This window comes from Eptatretus burgeri, chromosome 4 (assembly GCF_056783735.1).
Source record: "Eptatretus burgeri isolate ZD-2024b chromosome 4, Ebu_testis_v1, whole genome shotgun sequence".
Lineage (NCBI taxonomy): Eukaryota > Metazoa > Chordata > Myxini > Myxiniformes > Myxinidae > Eptatretus > Eptatretus burgeri.
This window is the reverse complement of record NC_140964.1, coordinates 112273911-112300983: the sequence shown is the minus strand read 5'-3', so window position 1 is coordinate 112300983 and position 27073 is coordinate 112273911. Positions and strand designations below refer to the sequence as shown.

The 27073-nt window shown below is 45.1% G+C and overlaps 1 protein-coding gene across 2 annotated transcripts in view; it reads right to left on the bottom strand.

The window, feature by feature from the left end:
* The window catches only part of LOC147028907 (cytochrome c oxidase subunit FA4-like), a 164688-nt gene that overhangs the window by 95599 nt on the left and 42016 nt on the right, over nt 1-27073 (bottom strand). Inside the window, exon 2 of one of the 2 annotated variants that reach the window (XM_085879739.1) lies at nt 14369-14571. The exons of the other annotated variant lie outside the window; for it this stretch is intronic. Within the exon in view, the coding sequence (XP_085735865.1) occupies nt 14369-14500 (132 nt within the window). The 5' untranslated portion in view covers nt 14501-14571. The remainder of the gene's footprint in view (nt 1-14368; nt 14572-27073) is intronic. 2 annotated transcript variants of the gene reach the window in all.

Genomic DNA, 27073 nt, shown 5'->3' with positions numbered 1-27073 from the left:
AACGACGCCGATAATGGGTCGTGGGGTTGTGAGGATGGAGTTGGGCAGCCGAGAGGTCGATGCGGTGGTGTGGGTGGCAGAAGTGTGTGACCGATGCCTTCTGGGGTTGAGTTTCCTTGTGGAACATGACTGCCAACTAGACCTGGGGTGGGGTCACATGTGGCTAGGGACTGAAAAGCTATGGTTGGAGGGACTGGGGGAAGTCGAGGAGGCGCAGGGGGCACGACTGGAGATGTCGCGCACCGTGACCATGGCCCCCAGGTCTGAGATCGTGGTGGTGGCCCGGATATCGGCAAGGACCAATCACGTGGGCCAGCTCGGGGGAAACTGCGGGATTGATGGTGGGTCGTACACTCATGGATACACATCAGCCCATGGTAGTGGTTCGGTTGCTCAACCTGTCTGACAGCCCTCACACAGTGAGGGGCGGAGCTGTTATAGCAAAGTGTAGCAGTGTAATGGAGATCACCAGAGGGGACGGAACCACAGACTCGCCAGGTCAGCCGGAGTTGGGGCAAAATTTTGGAAAAACAAACTGGCCAGTGGGAGTAAGGGACATGGTAAACCGAGCAGAACAGGGGTTAACAGTGAACCAGGTAAGGTCATTGCACAATTTGGTTGGTGCTAATGTGGATGTATTCTCTCTCTCCCGAGGATTTTGGACGCACGAGTCTAGTCAGGCACCAAATTAACACTGGCGAGGCTCGACCTGTTTGACAGCCTGCACGACGGCTACCTCTTGCAAAGAGGGATGAGGATGAAAAACAGGTGGAAAAGATGAAGGAGGCTGGAATTATTGAGCCCTCGGTAAGTCCTTGGGTGTCACCCATTGTGTTGGTGAGAAAGAAGGACGGGACCATTCGGTTCTGTGTGGATTATCGCCAGCTCAATCAAGTGACGCTCAAGGACTCGTATCCCCTGCCACGTATTGATGATACACTCGATGCCATTTCCGCCTCAAAATGGTTCACTACATTGGATTTGAAGAGTGGCTACTGGCAGGTGGAAATGGACCAACAAGGGAGAGAGAAAACAGCATTTACCACAGGGAAGGGCCTCTGGAAGTTTGTCGTCATGCCTTTCGGATTGTGCAATGCCCCCGCCACATTTGAACGTCTGATGGAACGCGTTTTGATTGGGCTGCCATGGCAAACATGCCTGATCTATTTAGACGACGTTCTTGTCCACGCTCCCACATTTGAGCAGGCTGCCAAAAATTTGATGGAGGTTTTCAGGCGGTTGAGGGGGGCCGGGTTAAAACTGAACCCTGGGAAATGCGAAATTTTTAGGAAAGAGGTCGTTTATTTGGGTCACGTGGTGAATGAAAGCGGTGTGGCCACAGACCCAATGAAGGCAGTGGCAGTAAAAGAGTGGCCCACCCCCAGAAATGTAAGAGAGGTCAGAGGATTTTTGGGCCTCTGTTCTTACTATAGGAAATTTGTGGAAAATTTTGCAAGTATTGCAAGACCATTGCACCAATTGACAGAGAAGGGAGTTAAATTTGTGTGGTCAGAAAACTGCACCAAAGCATTCAATCACCTAAAACAACGTCTGATAGAAGCCCCATTTTTGGCGTATCCGGCCGAGACTGGCCAGTTCATCCTTGACACGGATGCTAGTCAGGGAGGATTGGGGGCGGTCCTGTCTCAAGTCCAACAAGGTGTCGAACGAGTGATTGCCTATTATAGTAGGGCTCTGTCAAAGCCCGAGCGAAATTATTGCGTCACTCGCAAAGAATTATTGGCCTTGCTGTCTGCAGTTGGACACTTTCATCCTTACCTGTACGGGAGGGAGTTTGTGATCCGGGTTGATCATGCCTCCTTGCAATGGCTTCTTCGGTTCAAGGAACCGGAGGGCCAAGTTGCAAGGTGGCTTGAGAAACTGCAGCAGTACAATTTTGTTGTGCAACATCGGCCCGGCAAAACACATGCCAACGCAGATGCTCTCTCTCGGCGACCTTGTTGGCAGCACCAATGCAAATTTTGTGAACGTCAAGAGAATAGGGATTTGATTGGGCAGGAACAAATTGATGCATGCCTATGTGCCACCCGAGTAACCCGTCGGACTCTGCCACAACCACCTCCTGAATTTGGTAGTGTCGATTGGAAAAAGGAACAGAAGGAGGACCGTTTTGGGCCACCTCTGTAATTGGCTAGAGGGTGGAAAACGGCCTGCGTGGGAAGAAATTGCTTCGCTTGGAGCGCAGGTGAGGGCGTATTGGGCACAATGGCAGATGCTCCAGCTGAAGGATGACATTTTGTACCGGGAGTGGGAATTACCAATGAGTGGAAATGCTTCCTGGTTGTTGGTGGTACCTTCGAAATTGAGAGAACAGGTGATGGGGCTTGTACATGGAACACGAACGATGGGACACTTAGGTGTAACCAAAACACTAGCGAAATTGAGGCAGAGATTCTATTGGGTGAACTCGGGCAGCAACGTCCAAAAATGGGTACGTTTGTGCGACCTCTGCCAGGGAAAGAAAACACCACCATGCGCACGTAAGGCCCCCCTCCAAATTTATAATGTAGGAGCACCACTTGAGAGGGTAGCGGTTGATGTGGTCGGGCCCCTACCCACCACCCACCGAGGCAACAAGTATATTCTGGTGGCAATGGACTACTTTACCAGATGGCCGGAGGCCTATGCATTGCCCAATCAGGAAGCATGGCTGGTTGCCCAAGCACTAGTGGAGGGGTTCTTCACCCGTTTTGGAACTCCGAGGGAGCTGCACACAGACCAGGGCCGGAACTTCGAGTCCAAACTCCTACGTTCAGTGTGCGAGCTCCTCCAAATTCACAAGACTCGGACAACTCCTCTAAGGCCACAGTCGGATGCGATGGTGGAGAGGTTTAATAAAACTCTGCTCACCCAGTTAGCTCTCTTTACCTCCCAGAATCAGCAGGACTGGGACGAACATCTCATCTTTGTCCTGATGGCATACAGGATTGCGCAGCATGAGGCCACGCGCTGCACCCCTGCCTTGCTGATGTTTGGTCGGGAGATGCGGGTCCCTGTTGATTTGTGGCTGGGCGTGACACTTGAAACCCCAACATGGACCTCGGCAGAGGGTTATGCTTCCAAAATGCGTAAGAGCATAGAGAAAGCTCATGACTTTGCGAGGGAGTGAATAGGTTTGGCTTCCTCGCGTGCTAAATTGAGGTATGACTCTCGGACACATGCCCCGCGATTCCAATTGGAGACCTCATTTGGCTTTTCCGGCCACAGAGGAGGAAGGGTGTGTGCCCGAAGCTCACCCCCCCTTTAAGGGCCCCAGTGTGATACTCCGACAGGTAACCGATGTAGTTTTTAAAATCCAGATGGGCCGCCACGCACTCCCACAGATCGTCCATTGTGACTGATTGAGCTCTTACATGGGTCGGGATATTCCGGATTGGATAGAGCGTGTGAGGGGAAGATTGGCCGCTTCTGTGCGGGAGCTTGGGCCCGGGCAGCCTCCTGCCCCCATGTGCTGAAGGTGAGGGTTTGTAAGTTCTGCTGGGTTTTAGAGTGACAATAGGGACAATGGGTAATTGGTAACAAAGCGGGAACGAGTGGCTGTCCAATGGCTGGTGCGTGGATCGGGTGAGAAGTGCTGTGTGAGTTGTTTCAAGTTAAGAAGTGAAATGTATGGTGCACACATTGATTTTTTATTGGACATGGTGTGGTAACAGGGAAGGTCATGGTCGGTGAAGTGTTAGAAATGCAGGTGTCACATGTAAGGCCGATGGGGTGGGGGAGTCATGTGGGTTTTGTGGGTGGGGATGATGTGCTTGTCCACAGGGATTGCTGAAGCTCACGGTGAGCGGGAATTGCGACCCCCTTCAAGGAGATTCACCCCTGGTGGCTAACGGTGACAGTGTCTGGAGGCAACTGGGAGAGGGTCTGGTTGGGCGACCAAGGCGGGTAGGACCTTGGCGACCCAGGAAGGCCAGAGGAGCCAGTGAGACCCCTTCCAGTGTGTTGTACGGGGTTAGAGCTGATGGCTACCAGGGGGGTGGGAATCAAAGGGAGCGGGGGCGGAGAAACGTCCGGGTTGGACTAAAGCTTACCTGTGGGCATGGTTGCACCTGAGCTGCCCCCATTATCTTGTGGTAACCCACCCCACGGCCATGACGGGATTCAGCCTGCATCATTAAAATGGGGACCATGACCTAGAAATGTGATGATGACCATGGTGTGAGTGTTGTGAAGATGTGTGAGTCCCACTCGATCCCGCACAACTTGACATGTGCAGCAAGGGCATGATGTCCGCATAATTTTGGGGCGAGCAAATTTGAAAATTGGCTCCCCAGGTAACGCTGGGTCTATTAGCATCCACTGGGGGACACGGTCAAGTGTAAATATTCCATGAATAGTGTCGTTAAGGCTTAGAGTAGGAATGTAAAGTATAAGTGTTGTGTTTTTGTGGAACCTTTTGTTTCCCCTCCCCAGATCATTGGAAGAGTGTTGGGCAAGAGCGATGATCCAGAGGATGGAGTGCAACTTTGCTCAGTGCTCTTATGTGATAAAATAAAAAAAATAAAAAAATGAATGATTGTTTAGGCGAAGGCCATAAGGGGTAGTACATTAAGCAGGATAGGTAAGTTAGCTGCGGCTCGCTGCCCATTGCCCCTCCTACTTTATTTCGTTAGGTTAAATAGGTGTGAGTCAGTAAGTGTTAAGGCTGGTACGGTAGCGCCTGTGATATACCTTGCAGGAGCTGCGGTACCAGAGGAGGGGGCAGTGTTACGTCTGAGGGGGGGTATGCATTGAAAGGGTAATTAGGATGTTTAATTAGGTATGCCATGCTGTTCGAGTTTACCAGGATCTCGATGTAATAAGTCGCAATTCAGTGGTGATAAGTTGTCTAGTAAATGTCCATTTCTTCAAGGGGGAAATGATAATTGTCACATAATTAGATAGGGAGACGGGATAGGGTAAGTGTGTCTGCGTAAACCCTGTTAGTATTCCCTGGAGGTTTGCCGTGACGTCACAGAACAGTGCTGCGGATGGCTCCGCCCCGTGATCACGATTGGCGGAAGGCGACGGTGGAGGGCCAGTAAAACGGCTCGATTGGAAGTGACGAGGACTCGAGGATAAAAAGGTTCTGTTCGGGGAAAAGGTGTGGGAGGAAGAAGATCGATAAAGAAAAACCGTTTTGGTGGAGGCTGTTGTGCTGGGAGCGTGCTGTTTTGTTGCGCTGATTCGATCCTGGATTCATCGTGTCTCGTGGCCTTGCTGTGCCTCGTGCCTCACCTCGGTTGGCTCTGGGGTTCTGCTGGCTCGGAGTACGGGGTCGAACGGCGGGCGGACCTGCCTCCCTCTCCTGCTCGCAACTTGGCGCCAGAACTGGTTCCCTGGCGGCTGTGGGCGGACTTGCGCCGACACCAGGAGGTCGACAGCACCACGGTGTCTCCTGCCCCTGACGAGCGCAACGCCAGCTCGTCCGACGCCAATCCAGGGACTCTTGCGTCTACACCACGGGCCAGCCTGACCACCAGGACCAGCTACGTTTTGTGTGTGTGTGTGTGTGTGTGTGTGTGTGTGTGTGTGTGTGTGTGTGTGTGTGTGTGTGTGTGTGTGTGTGTGTGTGTGTGTGTGTACCTGTCGCCTTAGAGGGTTTGAGATTTGTATATCCATTGGAATCGTTTGTGTTTTCCCCACGCCCGAACCCACACCACCATCCCGTCGAATCGCCCCGGATCCCTCCTCTTGCCGAGTCTTATTATTTCTGGTTGGAGAAATAAACGTTATTAACTCAGTGAAAAGCAACTCGTGCCACCTTCCTCGTCCCGTTTGCGGTAGAGCGATTAAAACCGCCATCTTTGGGTTATAAAAAAATAAACCGCCTCCATCGTTTCAGCTCATTCTACGTTGGCTGGACTGTTCAAGTCCCGTGGACGTCACAATATATATATATATATATATATATATATATATATATATATATATATATATATATATATATATATATCTTCTTCTTTTGGCTGCTCCCGTTAGGGGTCGCCACAGCGGATCATCCGTATGATCCGCATCGTGATTTGGCTTAGTTTTTATGCCGGATGCCCTTCCTGACGCAACCTAGGTCGCGTCTTATGACACACAGGGATATAGTACACCTATACAAACCGGGGTATATACCGGGAGCAGTACACTGGTACTCATTTTGCCGACCTCGGTTGGATGACAGGCTGAGTCAACCCCCTGGTGTATAAATTCAGTGGTCCAACAGGGCTTGAACTCAGGACCTTTTGGATCCCAAGCCACTGCCCGAATCATTGCACCAACATCAGGCTAATATACATAAATATGTATATATACATATATATATATATATATATACATATATACATATATACATATACATATATACATGTATGTTGTTGCAAATTCACGCCCGCTGGCATGCGAACGGCCATACAACTCGAATCGCGGCACGTCGCCCACCGGACGGACAATTCTGTCGTGACCCTCTCGGAACAACACCGGGAGCTAATCACGGGTGGGCCTTTCGACCTCACCACAATCGTGCCAATCGGCCACCCGCGTAGGGTAGGGTTGCTCGCCAAATTCGATCTCCCTAAGTACCTGCGTGAATGGTCGACCGGGCGATCGTACCACGCCACTGGCCGACTCCGGACACGAACCGCTTAAGCGGTCCGTTCCGTGCTACAGTGATAACCGAGTGGTGTTATCGTCGGCCTTGACGGTTCCGATTAATTACCGGGATCTTGCATCCACTATGAACCCCTTAAGTGATGCAAGATTGAGATTCAAATCGAGAAAAGACGAAGTGAAACGGGCACAGTTCAACAAGCAAGCATTTTATTACGCGACACACGGAAAGCACATATATACAGCCATACAGAATACACAAAAAGCAAAGACAAGAAGAAAACAGTTGACACCGACCTAATGCGTACATACGGCAACACTTACACAGTTTTACTTCACAGACGGCGCCAACACACATTTATACAAAGGAAAAAGAAGGAAGCCACCCTCACATACAAGGAGGCAGACAGGCCTGTAGGCCAAATGTGCGCGGGACCTTGAGGAGCGGCCTGTTCCGCGAGACCGGGGAGGTCTTACCCGCGTCCTTGTGACGCGTTGGCGGGCAAGCCGCAAAATGTCCGCGCCGCTGTGCCCCGACTCCGTGCCCCTGGCGTGCTCGTTGGCACCACGTTTGGGGTGGGGGAGGAACGGGGCCCCCTTTCCACTATCTCAGCGTGGGGGAAGGGGAAATTGTTGATTCCCTGGGGGAGGGGAGTGGCTGGCTGGCTTGGGTCCCGCGGCGAGACAAGCGATCCCCCACACCGAAACCTCGTCGCCGACCACCGTCCTCCTTGCCTCGGACCCGAGCTCCCTTGCGTCGACCCGCCGCCTGCAGCTCCACCACGCGCACTCCCCTTCTTCCAGCGCAACTCTCAACTCCGCTCCCCAATGCTCAACGCTCCACGCTTCACGCTTCTCTCACAACCAACTCCCCAGTTCCACACTCTCCTTGTTCCACACTCTCCTAGTTCCACACTCTCCTCGCGAGTCGCCTTGCGCTCATCATTTTATAGCTCTCAGGAGGCGCCGATATTCAAATTCCTGGATCAGGACGTGATTGGAGGCGGGGCCACACCACCCCCCCCCCCCCGGTCAGCCATTGATCAGGCAAAAATGGGCGTGAACCTCCCCTGATCCTAAAATTTGCATAGACGGACCAAGACGGAATTCGCCTACACGCGCCTGGAGGTGGGGCCAAGCTGCCTCGCGCTTGCTCATTGGACGGAGGAGAAGTGGGCGTGAAGCATTCCTGATCCGCGAATCGACCGAACGGCTTCCATGGCCGAACGGCTCCGGGAACACGACGTTTGGTGTTGACTGGTGGTGTTTGGGAATGGCCGTAGAAGCGATGATGTGGGATGAAGTTGTGAAGGTAAAGGCGAAGGTGGTGGTGTTTGCGAATGGTTGTAGAAGCGATGATGTGGTAGCGTATTACAGGTGGTGGAGGTGGCATCGTTGTAGTGTGGTTGGCGCTGTGGTGGGGATGGCGTGGTTGTTGAGATGCTGTTTGTTTGAAATAAAAGATAGAACAGAAAAATGGCTAACTCAAAGTGTCGCAGCCCGGAAGGATCACATAAAATCCCTCTATACAACGGGTTTGGGCTGACTACACGTGTACCTATGGAGATATCTCACCCGAGGGCCCTTAATGGTGAATGCGAATTTCCATAGCCGTAACAATATACATATATATATATATATATATATATATATATATATATATATATATGTATATGTATATATATGTACATATATATATATATATATATATATATATATGTATATGTATATATATGTACATATATATATATATATATATATATATATATATATATATATATATATATATATACACACATACATATTGTTACAAATTGGAAATCGATCACACACAACATGCAGGTTTCTTTCAGCTCAGTTATCTCGTAAGTACGTGTTCCATAAATAGCTCGCCTTCCATTGTTTAATGGGTAAATCTGTGTAAATGTGCTGTGATTTATTTTAATAGTTAGGACAGAACAACAAACAAGAACCCTCCTTTCCCGTGTTTCAACATTCAACAGCGTCCCGTGATTCAACAGCTGACTCAGCAGCGTAAACGGGAATGACGGGGGTTGGGACGTGTCGTCCCGAGATTCAGCAAGGTAAACAGCCCCCACCCACGGTTGCGGGGGGGGGGGCGGCGCACAAGGGTGCATGAGTCGTGAGACGGGGGAAGAGGAATAAGAAAGGGACCCTCTGCTTGGCTCGAGTTGGTTCTGGGTTCTTGTCGGGGGGTTGTTGGAGTCGGGTGGTCGTTGGTGGTCGAGTCGTACAGTCGACTCGTGTGGTTGTTCTTGCTCTGCTTCATGGCCTGGTTCGGCTGGCTCTTCTTGGTTCATGTAGCTGCCTCATGGTCTCTGCTTGGTTCTCGGCTTGGTGCGACTCCTTGGCCTCATCTTGGTCAGTGGTTCTTCGGGGAATCGACGCATCGGGTCGGGAAGGAGGTGCCTCGTCTCACCAGCACGTGGTCTGGAGTGCGAGGGGATCTGCCAGAGCTCGGAAAGGATCGTGGATCACAGGTCGCAGTGATTGGATCCAGCTCACCCACGCTGGTTCCCGGTCCGAACAGCTTGAAGACCACACGAGGTGGAAAGGTCCGAGGCAGACCCTGGGCTTCAGCTCATCAGTCCCTCCGAGCTGAAGTCCATATTAAAGGCATCAGCCACCATTTATTGTGTGTGTGTGTGTGTGTGTGTGTGTGTGTGTGTGTGTGTGTGTGTGTGTGTGTGTGTGTGTGTGTGTGTGTGTGTGTGTGTGTGTGCCTGTGTAACAAGTAGAGAACTGTTAAGTGCTTTGTGTGCTGTACATATTGCATTGCATTTCGTATATTCGGTATAGTTCTGCTCTTTTGTGTTCCCTGGTTCCCTCATTATTACTGTATAAATAAATTATTACTGTATAAATAAACCCCAATTGTTAAATGTATCAGCTCGTTTTGTGTTTCCTGTATTGTCTCGACATGACGCGTGTGAGGGATTAGCATCCATTGCCGGAGTAATGGCATATTCGGACTGGCGGTTCTCGGCGATTAAACCGCTCAGAATCACACACGGAACGAGCGCGCTTAAGCGGCTCGTGTCCGTACGAGTTCCGCCGAGGGTGAACTTCCCTGGTAGTCGGACCACGTGGGTACTTAGGTAAATTGAAAAATTGGCAATCGACCCTACCCCACGTCGTCTATCAATTGGCGACGATCGGTCCCGTCAGATAGGGGACCCGTCAGTTCCGGAGTTATCCGGGGTGACGACCTTTATATTCTGGGCAATCGGTCGAGCCGACTCCACTGCTCCTTCTGGTGGTCGTGCTTTGGGTCGACCCCCACCCCCGTAACAATATGTATATATATATATATATATATATATATATATATATATATATATATATATATATATATATATATATATATATATATATATACACGAGGTGTGTTCAAAAAGTATCCAACCTTAATTTTCCGTGGGTAAACAAATGAAGCTAGGGAGGCGTGGTTTGGTGCACGTATGTAGGCGATCCTAATTTGTATGCGTGAATATTTTCCCGCCTGCAGAAGCTGTCAGTCGCCGACAGACCGCCAATGAGTGAGGAAGTGTAATTGAGCGCCGTCGGATTTTCGTTTTTGACAAAATGACGGAAACCTTAAACAATGCTACTGCATCAAATTTTGTGTAAAGCTTGACGATTCCCAAGTGGAAACGATCCGCAAGATTCAACAGGCCTTTGGGAACGAAGCAATGGGCACCACACAGATAAAAGAGTGGTTCAACTGCTTCAAAGATGGTCGCACATCAGTGGAAAGTGAAGCACGTTCTGGTAGGCCCTCAACATCCCGAAATGAGATCGTCATTGACCAAGTGAGGACCCTGCTGATGCAGGATCGTCGAATCACGATCAGAGAACTTGCAGACGAGGCGGGTGTCAGCATTGGATCTGTTCATTCCATTGTGACTGGGGATTTGGGCTTAAGGAGAATCTCAGCGAAGTTCATGCCAAAGCTGCTAACGATCGAGCAGAAGCAACTCCATTTGGAGATCGCACAGGACATGCTGGAGACTGTGAACAGCGATCCCAACTTCTTCAACACAGTGATCACTGGCGATGAGACCACAGTGATCCGTCCTTTTGTCAAAAACGAAAATCCGACGGCGCTCACTTACACTTCCTCACTCATCGGCGGTCTGTCGGCGACTGACAGCTTCTGCAGGTGGGAAAATATTCACGCATACGAATTAGGATCGCCTTCATATGTGTACCAAACCACGCCTCCCTAGCTTCATTTGTTTACTCACGAAAAATTAAGGTTGGATACTTTTTGAACACACCTCGTGTGTATATATATATATATATATATATATATATATATATATATATATATATATATATATATATTTATATATATATATATATATATATATATATATATATATATATATATATATATATATATATATATATATATATATATATACATATTGTTACGGGGGTGGGGGTCGACCCTGAGCACGACCACCAGAAGGAGCAGTGGAGTCGGCTCGACCGATTGCCCGGAATGTAAAGGTCGTCACCCCGGATAACTCCGGAACTGACGGGTCCCCTATCTGACGGGACCGATCATCGCCAATTGATAGACGACGTGGGGTAGGGTCGATTGCACAAAGATTCACGCACAAAAAATTAAGGTTGGATACTTTTTGAACACACCTCATATAGTGTTCTGGAAATGGCCCTTTGTAGGCTACTAAATATAGGATTTGCTCAGATCCCCCATTAAATGCAAGTTTAGCTCGGCTGTTCGGTAAATGGACGTTACATGTGTGTCGGGAGGTGTAGGATGCATGGTTATTGTTCGTATAGTGGTGGTGTACCAAGGGCTTCTTCTTCCTTCCTTCCCCTCTCTGGATGAGGCCCCGCCCAGTTGGCTGAGAGGGAGTGGCCAAAAAGAGGAAGTAAAATGAAGGGGAGGAGTTTTGTCGGCTTCGTAAAGGGGAGGAGCAAGTGGCTCGCAAGGGAGCAAACGAAAAAGAAACTGTGGTGAAATTGTGAGCGCCAAGGTGGCGCCAATGGGCTGTACACGGGACAGCTGTGTCTGTTTTTCATGAGGAACGAGCCGAAAGAAAGGCAGGGAAGGCAACAGAGAAACGACGAGTGTGGAGTCGTGATCTGCTGTGTTGGGGACAGCTGTGTCTGTCTGCGATCTGCTTCGTGAAGGAGGCAGGAGAAACGACTAGAGGCTGCCTGCACGTCGAGTGGGCGAGCGACTTTCATGAGAAGGTCCTCGACACATTTGTCGATCCGCCTGCCGATCCGCCTGCTGGAGCCCAAACACCTCGATTTGGCCTTGTCTGGTGAACAGGCCAGGCCTGGAGAAAAAACAGGCCAGACCCACCCCCCCCCAAAAAAGAACCTGGAAGTGGACCTTCAGAGAAACCAGCTGGGACCCATCGTCGATCGAACGGTCTGGTGCCGTCGACCTTATGTGGGGTCAGAGCGCTTGGAGACCGCGCACGTGGTGCCTTGAGAAGAAAGAGTACGGCACCGCCATCTTGCCACGTGGCATGTTCGAGCTTGGGGGCTCGAATCCATGAACATCCACTTGTTACGAGTGACATTCGTGCTTTTGACACTTTCCTCTCGTCGATGAAACATCACCAAGTACTCTGTTTTGTCTGCATGTTGTTTAAGGCATATCTCGGTAGGGACCCCCTCAAAACCTGTCATCCGTAGTTCCCTAGTTATGAACGGGTTATAGATTCATTAAAACATTATCGTGAATATTTTGCTTGTGTTATGTTCCCTGATGTTTCCCAATAAATCTGGTTGATTCGGATGAAGTTGCCGCTATGGATTAATTCGTGTCATGTCGAGGAACGATCAGTTCGATTGGCATATAAAACCAAAATGGTTACAGACTGGCAGAAAATGCTCGGCATCTGACAAAACCAGTCTGTAACCAGGGTTCTATTTCCCCAACTGGTAAGGTCCAGGATTACATTGGTATCGTGATTGAAGACGCGTGACCCGAGGCCTGTGCCGAGCCAGCCGGCGTTATACACCCCGGAGACGGCGGTGGTGAGGGTGGCGCCAAGATTCGGGTGAGAATCCCGCCACCCCGGATCCTCAACAATATATATATATATATATATATATATATATATATATATATATATATATATATATATATATATATATACACATATATATATCGATATCAGAAACTGCCAGTGTGTCCTCAGAAGAAGAAGACATGTCAGACTGGATCTTGAACAAGAGACCCCTAATTCAAAAACTGTCCGATGGCTTTGCCCTCTGAAACCAGCCAGCAAGTTTTTGTTCCATGGAGTCACCTGTCTCATTTGGTTAGTTCTGATGGGAATGGGCAGTGTGAACGTGCTTCAAGAGTCCTGAATCAGGTAGAAAAAGAGGCCACGCTTAATAGGCCACGCTTATCAGACGTGCTTTGCAGCTCAAAGTCGAAGGGAATGAGCTACAATGCTACATGTATTCCGGTGGGTTGGAGAATAACAAACGTAGTTCAAATATATAAAGTATTCAGGGAAGCGGAAGCAAATTATAGGCCAGTGAGTATAATTACAAAAGAATTGGAGGTGATCGAAGCAATAATTAGGGACACAGTCAGGCCAACACCGATTGTGTTTTATAACATGAAGACTAGTACCCCTAAACCTGGCTTGATTGGAGTTATATTGTGCTTAACTCATTGATAAGAATTTAATTTTTAAGGCATAACTAGTTGGGTGGAGTATGGTAAAGCTTTTTTTAATGAAGGTACAGCAGCTTACGAGCTCAGCTCAAGCAACTGACAATGAGGAACACTTGCAGATGCCAGGAAGCAAGATAGTTGCAATGTGAATTTGTCATCAGTTTAAACACTGGATCATTACTGTAATGTTTAAAATTGTCGGTGTGTCGTATGGGTATATAATTAACGATTTGGTAAAGGTTCATCTTTTAATCCGATGTTGGTGGTGAAATTCACCACTACCATTTGCTCTCCTGTAAATGGTTGGGCACCTTCCTGACTCCTGTGCGGTCCTTCCTGACCTCACACTGATGGGCGTTCAGCGAGAAGAGTCAACAGATCTCAGCGGGGTCACTGTCACCATTCGAAGAGGCGAGAAAGCAGCAAAATTATCATCATTATCTCATACGTGCCATTTTGAAGGAAGGAAAGTGTACAAAATTGTGAGTCTACTGCAGCAGAAAGCCTGCGTTGGCAATTTTACGTGGCAAGCGGCGCAACCTCCTTCCCTTCTTTAGCCCTTTGGAATGGAAGTTGTGAAAAAAAAGACATCTCAACCACCAAACCCTTTTACAAACAGATAACAGAGCACTGGAAATGGTTTAAGACTGAAATTAAGCAGGGAAGTTGAAAAGCCTCACAATTTATTTTGTTAATTACTCTTGATAAATGGTGAAGTGATAAATCCAGCCACAAGGCGAGAACAAGTTCCAGCTTCCTATGGGCCATGGCTGTGATAAGCGTCATCAACAAGACCATTTTATCCAGCTCTCTCCCTGGAGAGGCACGTCTGCAGAGCTAACCGCGGTTGTCTTCACAGGGCAATCTAGCTGGCGGTAATATTATGGACTTTGGGGAAAATTAGTCATTGGTGGGGAAGGGATGGGGCTGAGAGTGGGAAGGTGGGTCAAGCTCGACGATTGTTTAATCCAACACAATGCCAGATCCGAGTGGCTCTTTCACAAAGGCTTGGCATGTACATTGCATATCCCTCCATGGTCTTTTATCCTGGGACGTCTTTGTGAGACTTACTTTGATACACATTTCCTTGTTCTTCAGCCACTGCCGGTGAAGGCCCGACCTTGGATTGGTGTCGCATCTGCAGTTCTTTCGTACGGTCAGAACAAGCCACTTTGAGAGGATACTCCGCGGGAATTGCAGCATCTCCGGGCCGATTCCATTTCGTAAGCGTCAGTAGGGATGTAGGGGAAGATTGAGGCAGTGTGGTTAAAATCCTGGAACAAATAAATTGGATGTTCTGTTTATTCATTCATCTTTATTCATTTTAAAGTAATCTGCTTCACACCCACTAATTCCACTCTGTGTTAATGCAACACAAATGCAAATTATTTCTTTTTGTAATTGAATATTGTCGCGAGGGGTCTGACTAACGTCACTCATCGTGCCAGGTGCTTTTGCTATCCCTGAAGATCGCCGAGCTTACTAAATCAAAATAAAGACCAATTACTGCACCGTAGTCCCAAGAAGAAAGCCAAACATAACAATACACACACGCACGCGAACGCACCCACGCACGCACGCACACATATATAAACACCACACACACACACACACACACACACACACACACACACACACACACACACACACACACACACACCACAAACACACACACACACCACAAACACACACACACACACACACCACACACACACACACCACAAACACACACACACACACACACACACACAAACACACACACACACACACACACACACACACACACACACATAAGCTGGATCAATGAAAGGAAAGGACAAGCACGGACAGGTTGGAACATCAACAAAGCAATTTATTAAAAAGAAAATAAATATATAAAATGAATCAAAATAATCGTAAGCAAATAAATAATTCATCAATCAGGCACTGAGAAAAAAAGGGACAAAGAGCAGATGCTTATCACTATGCCTTACTTAACAATTAAACACGAGACAAGGGTACCCAGCAGATCATTCAGGGGGGAAGAGAAATTCAGTCTCGCTCACCACATAGAAGTCGTCGTACGTCAAATAAAAACGTCCTGAAATGTGTGAGCCTGTCTTGTCTGTTGCCAGTGCCCAGCCTTGCCATACACCCACTTGCGAACAGGCTTGAACGCCAATCAACGTCACGTCATCACCCCCAGGAACCAGGGACGCCAAGAAACAGGTACGCCAAGAGCAAGTCTCGAGCAGAACAAGCATTAAAGGTCCGAGCATCACCCACCACCAGGAGCCACAACTGGCAGACAGCTGTTAGAAGCTGTGCGACTGTGAAGTGCTGAGGGGCTGTGAGGCACTATGAGGTGCTGTGAGGAAATGAGGCGCTATGAGGAACTATGATGCACTGTGAGGCTCTGCGAGCTGCTGTGAGGTACTGTGAGAAGTTGTAAGGTGCTGAGGCTGACACCAACTCACTGTCGCTGACTGACTGTTGCCGACTGACTGACTGGAACTGACTGAAATACTCTCAAAGCTGTCAGAACCGCAACCAGCTATCGCCAACTGACTGGTGGTCAACTGACTGGAAAAGCCGTCTGACTGATGCCGACTCACTGACGCCAACTGACTCTCAAAGCCGTTGCTGCCTGAATGGTCCAACTGACTCCTAAAGCCATCTGACTGACGCCGACTGACTGGTTGTCGAATGACTGGAAAAGCCGTCTGATTGACGCCGACTTACTGACGCCAAACTGACTCTCAAAGCCGTAGCCACCTGACTAGTCAAGAAAGGACCTCTCTTCCTCTTTTTATAGGCGGTCAGTCTGGGCAGGTGCAGACTCCAGCCAAATCCACCCCACCCCATTTGCTAATCGTTGCCTGTGATAACCCGCCCATCCCATGACCATTCCTGGCCTACGTCACCATGCTTGTGGTGCTGGATGAACAGCAGAAAACAGCCATTTGTCCGAATTACCGAGCGAAAACGTGAAGCGCTCATAAAACATCAACAACAATTATCACCTCAATGTTCAGCCCGATATGAAAAAGAGCCAGTTAGTGCCCATAGAGCTGCTGAACGGGGTGTCAAACGTCTCTGGAAAAAGGCGGGTGTCACCATCGGTGAAAGAAGTGGATGTCAACATCGATGGAAAAGGCGGGTGTCAGCGTTGGTGAAAGAAGCGGGTGTCAACGTCGATGTAAAAAGGCAGGCGTCGAGCCTCCGTTGGGCTAAAGGCTATCTCTCATAAAGAGAAAAAGGAGCTCTCAATAAGAGAGGGAATCTATTTTTTTTACCCCTCTCAACGCATCACATTTAACATCCCACCAAACATGGGGATAGGTCTATCCTGGACATGCATTTAGGGAAATAACTATCTGAGGACCAGGATGTTTGTATGCATTCGTCAGATCGGATTCTGAAATCTGTAAGAATATATATATATAAATATATATATATATATATATATTACACACACACACACACACACACACACACACACACACACACACACACACACACACACACACACACACACACACACACACACACACACACACACACACACACACACACAAACCCCCCAAAAAAACAAACAAGGAAAGACTATGGACTGGTAAGTACTTACAAAAGTTATTTTATTTGAAGTTATAACCTTAACTTATAAGCAATTGACTGATTTTCCAACTGCCCGGATCATCAGCTGGGCACCATTTTTCATCGAGCTTTCGATCTTTCAGCCTAGAACCTTTCCAAACAGTGGATCCACAACCCCAGTCACAGGTGTACATCATTAGATTACTCAACATCAATGGACCGACAACCCAAAATTGTGTCCAGTCAGTCAACACCGCAATGCAATATCCTTGTACAAATTTAATTATGACTGTTATTTAAAGTATTACTACATATGAATAGCTTTAATCATACATCACTTAAAATGATAATAAATTAAGTGATAAACACTTTACCTTGCAGACACATCCATTACTGGACGTAACCTCACTCACCACCTCCATCTAGCCATGGACACAAACTGTCATTCAAATATTCAAACTGTCATTATCGACCGATTTTAACATGCTGCACTGCGTATCTCAGCAACCACCAATAAATTATTTTAATGCTTATTTATCATGTATTTTATCAATAATATTTATTTTTATCTAAATACCTCCTTTATTTAATACATCTATAAACATGTGTATGTTTAACAAACAGTAATAATTAAATAATTTACCTCACTAAAATAATTAATTCATTATTATTATATCAAATGCAATGCAATAAGAACTTGTTTCCATGAAAACAAACCAAACTTAAATAAAAGGTGACGATGGAGTCGATAGACATTCTCACAAGACCTGATAAAACAATCACCAAATATCTTGTTTAACATGATGGGAAAAACCTTTTTAACAATGTTTCACAAAATCATCCTTGACTGAACAAATTCTTACAAATCTAAGTAGCTGAGATGAAAAGACAATGTAACCCATTTTAATTGGTACATTGCAACCTGGAAAAGTGTACAAGACTAAAGGGAAACTGAAATCATCAACTTTATGATATACACTTGTACTAAAACCATTCTGTCCAACTCAAAGCAACACATCCATATATGCAGCAACTGCACAATCATCACCACTCCTGTTTACAATCAGGCTATCTGGATAAATCATGTGAAGCTGCCTATCAAAAAAATTATAGTTAACCACACAAATATCATCTATATAACGAGATGTATGAGATAATATTCGAGCTAATCATAATTTTTTTCTCCTTCATCAGTTTCTGCATGAATGAAAATTCACAGAAAATAAGAAAAATGTCCACGAGTAGGGGGCTGCAATTCCCACCCATGGGAATACCCTTAACCTGTTGAAACATTATCCCACAAAAGTATAAAATAAAATAAGATTAACAGCATCCTCAAACTTCTGCTGATCAAAACAATGAAAACTTGAATATTTCTTTTGAGAAAAGAATGCTCTATCAAACCTGACACAAAAAATTATTAAAAGAGTTATAAAAACCTTGTCAATTACGTGAAAGAGTGAATCTCTCACGAGAACGAAATCCAAATTTGTATACAAAGTTGTAAAATCAAAAACTTCAACTGACTTGATATTGAGGCATCTCATTCTATCGAAGAACTCCAAAGAAGAATTCATGCTACAGAAAGTGTTGATACCAGAATTATTCTCAATTGCGAAACAACTTTTAAGCCTGAGTTAACTATAACTGATAACTGTTTGGTAAAACACGACCTGGCACCTGCTATACATCTATACTTGTCTGGGTTCTTATGAAGCATAGGAATCCAGAAAAGCCATGGAATACAAAGATTTACCTCTCTACATTTCATACTGAAATTATTAATTAAAACTTCCTGATGCTCAGAGATAATATCTTGTTGTGACTTATGGCGAGGAACAAATGTGCTATTTCCGATACTCATGAAAATAACCATATCAATGGCTAACTGTCTTCATAAAACCTCCACATAAATTTTTTTTACAAACGACAACAAAATTATTAGGAGCCTTATCCGCTGGAACTATCACATAGCTATCATGGCGACCCCAAATGTCTTTACGAACACTCGTCTTGTTCAACACTGGTTTAGACCGACTCAGTGAAAACAAGCCCCGATTACCAAAAAACTTAATCCTATTATCCACGACTTTCACAACTCTGTTAAACCATGCATTAAATCTGTTTACAGATAACCTAAACTTGGTGCAGATTTTGTTAACAAAATTAGAGACAGAATCCACAACTGAAGGCCTAATGCAGCTCCAAGGGTGAGTTACTGGTTCCCTATATTTAGCTCACATTTTCGTCAGAGACCTAATTTCACTATTCCTTATTATATTGGAATCCCCAGAAACGGTGTCCACAAGGACCATATAAAAAAGGGGAAGATGAACATGCACAATCAGTTTCTAAAATGTCCTTTACTATATCCACATTAAGAGTTTTAAGAAATTTACCATAATTGAATCAGGATTGTCCTGTGGTCTTAGTGAAAGTTAAATAAACCTTCAATGGGGTTCACTATCTGACTTTATCTGGTAATGAACTCTCCACACTAGTATCCCTAAAAATAGAATGAAGCCGAAGCTTATCCACCTGCTTGCTGGAAAAATCACAAATTAAGAACTCGTGGATCCTATCAACTTTGGGAGTAGACTTCTTCACCTCACTAAAATAATTAATTCATTATTATTACATCAAATGCAATGCAATAGGAACTTGACATGAAAACCAACCAAACTTAAATAAAAGGTGACGATGTAGTCTAAATACATTTTCACAAGATCGGATCAATCACCAAATATCCTCTGTTTAACATGATGGAAAATACCTTCTCAGCACGTTCCACAAAATCATCCTTCACTGAACAAATTCTTACAAATCTAAGTCACTGAGATGAAAATACAATGTAACCCATTTGAATGTGACCCTGCTGCAAAAACCTTCGATCAAAAGCGAGCACATCATATGAACCTGCTAAACCCCGGAGATTATCAGCTCAGACTTGTTTGGAACATGACCTCAGAAGAACATAAAAATCATGAAAAACCTTTCCCTCATAAAAACCTTTAAGTTTATCAATGATCCCCAAAATTTCCATTTTTGGAGCCGTACGAAACCAACAACGACGCCCATGACCTCTGGGTCTCCTTCTGATTGGATTAGCAATACTCAGCACCAAAAACATTACCTTGAGACACTGACCCAGTACCTTGTACCCTGTCATTAAGGCCCAAAGGATAAATCGCACATCGTGTCCCGATCCAAAAATCCTCTCTGCGCCCGAGCTCAACATTACACTCCTCTTTATTATCAAAATCATTAACATTAACTGAGTCTGTCATTTTAATAGAACAATGACTAAAAACATGTCCAACTTCAATGAAATGATTATATAAATAAGTCTAATTCCAGACGATACAGCAGACCTTTTTCCATTCAAACGTTGATGTAAACATTGACTTCTTTGGAACATTACCTCAGAAACACCTCAGTGTGAACCTCAGTGTGACCTCAGTGAAAAACATGACCTCAGTGTGAGTTTTATGAAGGATCATGATCTGCACACTTGTTCAATTAACTGTTTGTTTTTTACCATTTACAAACACCAGGAATTGCTCCAACCCGAGACCAAACTTGGCGGTGCAACATGCGGGACGCAAAAGGTGGGAAAACGTCTTGTATTATAACAAAAAAGGTTTATTATTGTGAAATACGACACAGGGATAGACAAGACAACAGAACCTGGACAGAAGTGGTACACAAGGACAACAAATGGGGGAGAAAAAGCATAAAAACCCAAACTTATGTGCAATAGGAAATAAATAAAGCCTAACTCCATAATGGTGCCATTTACCAGACTCGCACATGATAAACAATGGGGGCAGGTGAGGGCTTGTGAGTTGCATGAGCTGGATGTGTAATCAAGTGAGTTGGTGCTGCACAGATGAAGTGTGGCTCACACAGTGAAGGACCTATGTTAATGGTGATGAAAGAGGTGAGATGAGATGATTAAGGAGAGAAAAGAGAGAGCAAGATGTTGACATCACCATTTGCAAAACTCAACTCCTGCGTGAGGCACGGCCATGACCCTCGTGAAGTCTGGGACTGCCCCCATGCACGGTGAGTCCCTGCTATTGGCTGCCCGCGGCTGTAGGCGTACCATTTTCCAGGCCGTCCCGCCTCATGGAACGGCACCAATAAAAAGTCCTGGGCCCCCTCTCCAAGACTCCACAGCCGACCTTGCCACCATTTATTACCACTCCCACGGCCATCTATAGATAATGACATATCATATACATCCTGGCAAAATTGCTTTTAAGGAAATACATCACTTGTGTGTCTGTCATGTAACTATATTTATTTATTTATTTATTTGTTTGGTTGTTTGTTTGTTTGAATTAGTCTAAGTCTTGGAGTTAACATTGGTTAACAATGTGTCATGGCTCATGAAATGGTTAATTCCAAAATAATTCAGGATCCATTTGCCTTCATGATGTGAAGGACTACATGACATCCATGTTTTCAGATCATGATGTGAAAAATTACGACATTCATGTTTTCAGAATATAATGTGAAGGATTGTATGACATACATGTTTTCAGATCATGATGTGAAGAATTATATGACATGCATGTTTTGAGGACATGTTAAGGGTCACTATAAACTGTCATCCCAATGGTTCAAAAGCAGAATCATTCATAAATTTGTGTGCCCTCACTTGAATGGATGCTAAGCCAGGCATCTTGTCTGCTGCTATTAGTTGGTGGATGTTAAAGATCCCACGGTGTCCTTTGCGAAGAGTTTGTGAGCTATTGACAGCACCCTGGAGAAATTACAAATTTGTCCTGGGAAGACAATAGAAAACCGCTAATGGCAAACTTCCCTTTCCAAACAGCCAAGAACCTTCCTTTTGGCAGAGCACTCAATCAATCAATCAATCAATCTTTTTAAGCTCTTTCTCTTTTTTCACTCACAATTGTTGTATTCTAATTCTTAACTCTCCTTCCATTTTTCTCTTTCACTTCCCTTCCACTTCTTTCAAATTTCTGCATTTTGTTACTACCTCTGTGTTTCTTCTTCTCACAACCTCTGGACACCTCAAATTAAGCACTCATCAGTGTGAAGCTTTACTCGTGCATTTCACTTCATTTGACCACAGTTTCTGCTTCGTGGTTTAAGGATAAATCAATCCTGTCTGATTGTATGCTAATTCTGATGTTTTGGCACAGGTTTGGTGTGCCGTGCTTGATGGAACCAAAATGGCGTCAAATTGCAAGTTGTCGCTCCTCCTATAGTATATCGGGATTCCAGTCTTGCTAGCTCCTTTCTAAAGCCGCTGCTGGCCTTGAGCATCCAGTTCCTCCAACCTTTCTCTATTGTCATGAGTGGCCAGCTGTTCCTGACTCACAATACCTACATTACCACAAAAACATTCATAAAAATCCAATCAGGGCTCACTCTGACACAAGCCCACATTGGCTGTCCTTTTCTAATCCCTAATTTCCTTTTTCTTCTCCCCTGCCCTGTGGCTGCTAGCACATACCCCGTGCATGGCAGGTTGATGATGCCTAGTGTCAAGTCAACTTCTACAGGGTCAGCCTCAAACACCCAGGTTCCTGGCCCGACCTCATCTGATACCAGCCCACACACATCAATGGACGTAACCTCACTCACCAATGTAGGTCTGGGCTGGCTTACCGGCATTCCAACCTCACTCTCACACTGTGTAAGCTCCCATACCACCCCACACGTCGCAGGTCCAGCGACATGGCTCACGGCTCAAGCTCGACTGCTTGCACATACATGATACCTGGCGTCGTGTTGCACCCTGTCGGTCTCGGGCGCAGCAGAAGGGCACTTGCCTGGTCAGAACGTGCACCCATGAGCACCATTCCGCACACCATGGGTACTTCTCGCTTCTCCTCTAAACCCTCAAACCTATTTGTCTCACAGATAGTCCTTTCAGACATCCACAATGATGTGATGGTCACTCAGGCCATTACTTTCTGTAAAAGTCCTCATCTTTTCCCTGCATTCCTGGACCCCCCTCCCTACCCTGCTCGTACAGACTCAACCCACAATAAACCAGCTCTAACCTTTGCAAACCCCAAAGTGAGCTTCGCAAGCTTCAACCACAGTTCTGCATGCTTTTTATCTCAAACCCTTTGTGTTCTAGCTTCCTTTACCATTGCAAACCAACCTACCATTTCATTTTTAATTACTTCCCCCACATGTTCCCCCCAAATTATTGTTTTTATTCATTCTGCCCCACTGCATTTTGTTCTCCAAATCCCCCAATTTTAGCTTCCTAGTTTTTCATTATTTTCATTAGCCCGTCCCCTGCTCAACGAGAGACAGGGTTTTGCATTCGCTTCTGTGTGTGTGTGTGTGTGTGTGTGTGTGTGTGTGTGTGTGTGTGTGTGTGTGTGTGTATGTGTGTGTGTGTCGGCGTGTCTGGTGTGTGTGTGTGTGTGTGTGTGTGTCGGCGTGTCTGGTGTGTGTGTGTGTGTGTGTGTGTGTGTGTGTGTGTGTGTGTGTGTGTGTGTGTGTGTGTGTGTGTGTGTCGGCGTGTCTGTCTTCAGCCGTAACTTTTTTTTTTCCCATTTGAGCTTTTGTCATCAAATTTTAAACAAAGCTTTATTATGAGAATATGGAAAAGATTAATTAATAATCTGGTCAAAAGGTAAAATGTCAGCATCAGATAAAATCATCTATTTTCATCGAATTGACCTGAAATTTTAATTATCATTTGGGCTTTTGTCATCAAATTTGCAACAAAGCTTTATTATGAGAATATGGAAAAGACAAATTAATAATTTGATCAAAAGGTTAACAGGTCAAAGGTCAATGTCATAAAATCCTCAATTTTCATCCAATCGACCTGAAATTTGAAGAATTTGGATATTGAGTCACTGAATTGGTTGACTAAAAGCTAGAAGCCGATTGTTTTTAGGTTTTTTTAGATTCAAAGGTCAAAGGTCAGGGTTGAATAAAATCGTCAATTTTCATCCGATTACACTGAAATTTTAAAAGTTTGCATATTGAGTCACTGAATTGGTTCAACAATCAAAGTCTGGAAGCCAATTATTTTTTAGATCCCTGCCACACCCCACACAAACTTCCACCTAACAATATAAATAATACTGTTTATACCAGACTCCCAGGCATAATTGTTAGAGTGTCCTCTCTGAGTCGAGGAGGTCGATGGTTCAAAACCCAGCCTTGTCATACCAAAGACTTTTGGAAAAAAAACTAATAAAATGGTACATGCTGCATCCTTGCTTGATGCTCATCATTTAAAAGGATGGAGCATGGACAAACAATGCTGGCAAGGTAATGCCAACCCACCCAGTTGTCAAAAAAATAAAAACTGCTTTGGCAGGTTGAACCTCTGCAAAGAGTATGGAACATGAAGAAAAAAAACATACTGTTTATATTTGTGTTACTCTCAACCAAGGATGAAACTTTATCATAAATTCTTCATTTATACAATGGATGACATCACAAATCCTGTCACGACAACATGAGGACCATACAGTTATATGTTGGAACAAGTTGGTTAACAAAAGGAAATACAAGGTTGGCTGGTTCAAGTTCAGCATTCAGGTTTTCACAGAAGCCCATGGGTTTGCAGGTTCATCCTTTCATGGTAGGGATGCCTGTTCACATTATCGGGGTTATTCAAGCAGAGCACAGACTCTCTTAACCTATGCCACAGAGTGACAAAATCACAACAGTCAAACAAAAACAAAAATAAATGATAACCAAAGCAACTTCAATATGAAAGCGGCTTAAAATTTCATTTGTTGGGCTAATCCGGATGATGAAAAATAATTTTCACCTAATCCTCGTCTATAGCCTGAGTGTGGGATTAACATCAGCATCTCAACGCTAAAAGATTGTGCCCAGAAGGTGAAAAGTGCGATGTGGATGCTCTTGTTCAGGTTTCACATTTTGTCCCAGAAATAGTATGAAAGACAGCGTCTCAGCAATTCGATCTCGGAATTTCATTGTGGAAAGTCCGAAACAGGTCAAAAGATTGTTTTTCCTTCCTGGTCACATCCTCTAGTCTAATCTAAGCCCTTCACTCTGACATATCCAGTATATTGTGTCCTTTATAACATTATATTTTACTTTACCGTATAACCCTCCAGCAACATTAAACTTAGGAAACAGCGACCTTTTTGGCTGCACACAGATGAGTGCTTACAGACTGCGAATGTTAACCCTCAAACCACAGTTCACAATTCCGACGGATTTATGCTCTCCAAACTCGGAGCCCAACTAGGATTGGCAGATTAATTACTACTTCTTGAACTGTGCCCCCGGTGCAAACGCCTGTGTAAAGAATCTCACTGAGACTCTGAGGCCTTGGAGAACATCCCCAACAAAATTCCTTTTTGAAAACAGGGACCGTGACAATGGATACACGATGACTGTATTTTCAGCTACAAAGGATCTTCTGCATGCGTGCAGGCCATTCTGTCTTCATTTCTGCAGTTTGGGAGATTTTTTAGTGGCATCGGTCTTCTCAGTCGTACAGTATTTTAGTCAGTAGCACTTGGGTGTCAATTCCAAGATGCTGTGAGAATGATAAAGGCCTATAGACAAAATCCAATTTTTTATGCCTCCGTTGATGAAGTCACAGGAAGCATGATGTTTTCGGGTTGTCCATCCGTCCATCCATCTGTCTGTACCTCCGTCCAGGCTAATTATCGCTCTTCTCTCTGCGACCACTTATCCGATTAACAAGAGATTTTCACCATAGGTGCGACAACTCAAGTGGAATATTTTAATGATAATTATGACGTCATATACAATGTAGTGTGGCAGCCATGTTGAAAAAACGGGAAAAATTTGGACTTCTGTATTTCTGAAACTGCTCCATTGAAAAAAAATTGAAACATGGCACATGTAAAGTACTCCGCATGGAGAATAAGTGTGATTTTTTTGATGATGTCATAGGTGGCTTCGTGATGACGTCATAATTACATACGTCAAACGCTTTATCCGATCAGTATGAAAATTTTTGAGGGTCATCTTGGGATAAAATGGTACACAGAAAAAAACTTGATGATGTCATCGGTCATGTGGTTCAGTAGCCATATTTATTTTTAACAAAAACCCTTCAAAAAATTTATTCTCCTGAACTGAACAGATTGAGGCAAAACTTTACAGGTATGATTGCCTATCCATGAGGAACAAAAAGTTATCCACCTGTGATGTCATCGGTCACATGGTTTGGCAGCCATATTGGATTTACCCTAATATCTATAAAAAAATACATGACTCAAAAGAAGTTCTGGCGAGGGTTTGCAATCTCTGATTGCTCTTTTTCTTATCTGTTGTTGTTGAAAGCCTCTTTCTCACACCATTTTAAGTGTTGCACCATTTTATTCATGGTGCAACATTGGAAAACTCATTTAAAATGTTTCACATATCAGAAGGTCCAATGTATTGATTGCACCAACATCATGATCAAATTATTTGGCACAAAAGAGTAGCTTGTTTGTTGATCCCATCTGAGCTCATAGCTCATGATGTTGTGACCTCGGGTTAAATTCCCACCTACTGGATTTATTTGTCCATTATCTATTCAAGTCCTTGCAATTCAGGAAAAGTACACATTGATATCTCCAAATATCTTTGTCCTGCACGAGATTATATGTACAAGCTCTTCCACAAGCCTCGACTCACTCTTAAAAAGGGACTGCTTGTATAAAAAGGTAGCTATAAATGTCGATAGCTTTTCATGAAGAGTCCTTGGCATGCATGGTTAAACAAGTACGTTTTGGGACTTGAGAAATATCTTGTGTTAGGTAACCAAGCAAATAGGAAACGAGGTCAAGGCTCTGCAATAGCAATGCACATTGAAATTAAGCATTGCTTGCCACTCAGTGAGAAAAATATCAAATTGCAATAAGGCCAAATTGTTTGGAACCTCAAAGTCCCAGAACAATCAGATTCGAAGTTGCCGTCTTGGTGTGCATGTGCAAATAAAGGAGTGCTCTCTGTGAAAAGTGGTGAAAATGAAAGGAGAGAGAGCATTTTGGGGGTTTATGAGGATTTATCTACATTAATAAGCAGTGCACACAGCAGGTGGGAGGCCAGCTGGGCGATGGGATCGTGAAGTAATCAATTCAATCACAGTGATCAGTGCATTTCAAGTGGACACCAGTGACTGCGTGCTGATCCCCAATGTGATGCCACAAGCTCTTCTTCCACTGGACCACATCAGGTGATTACACCATGGCA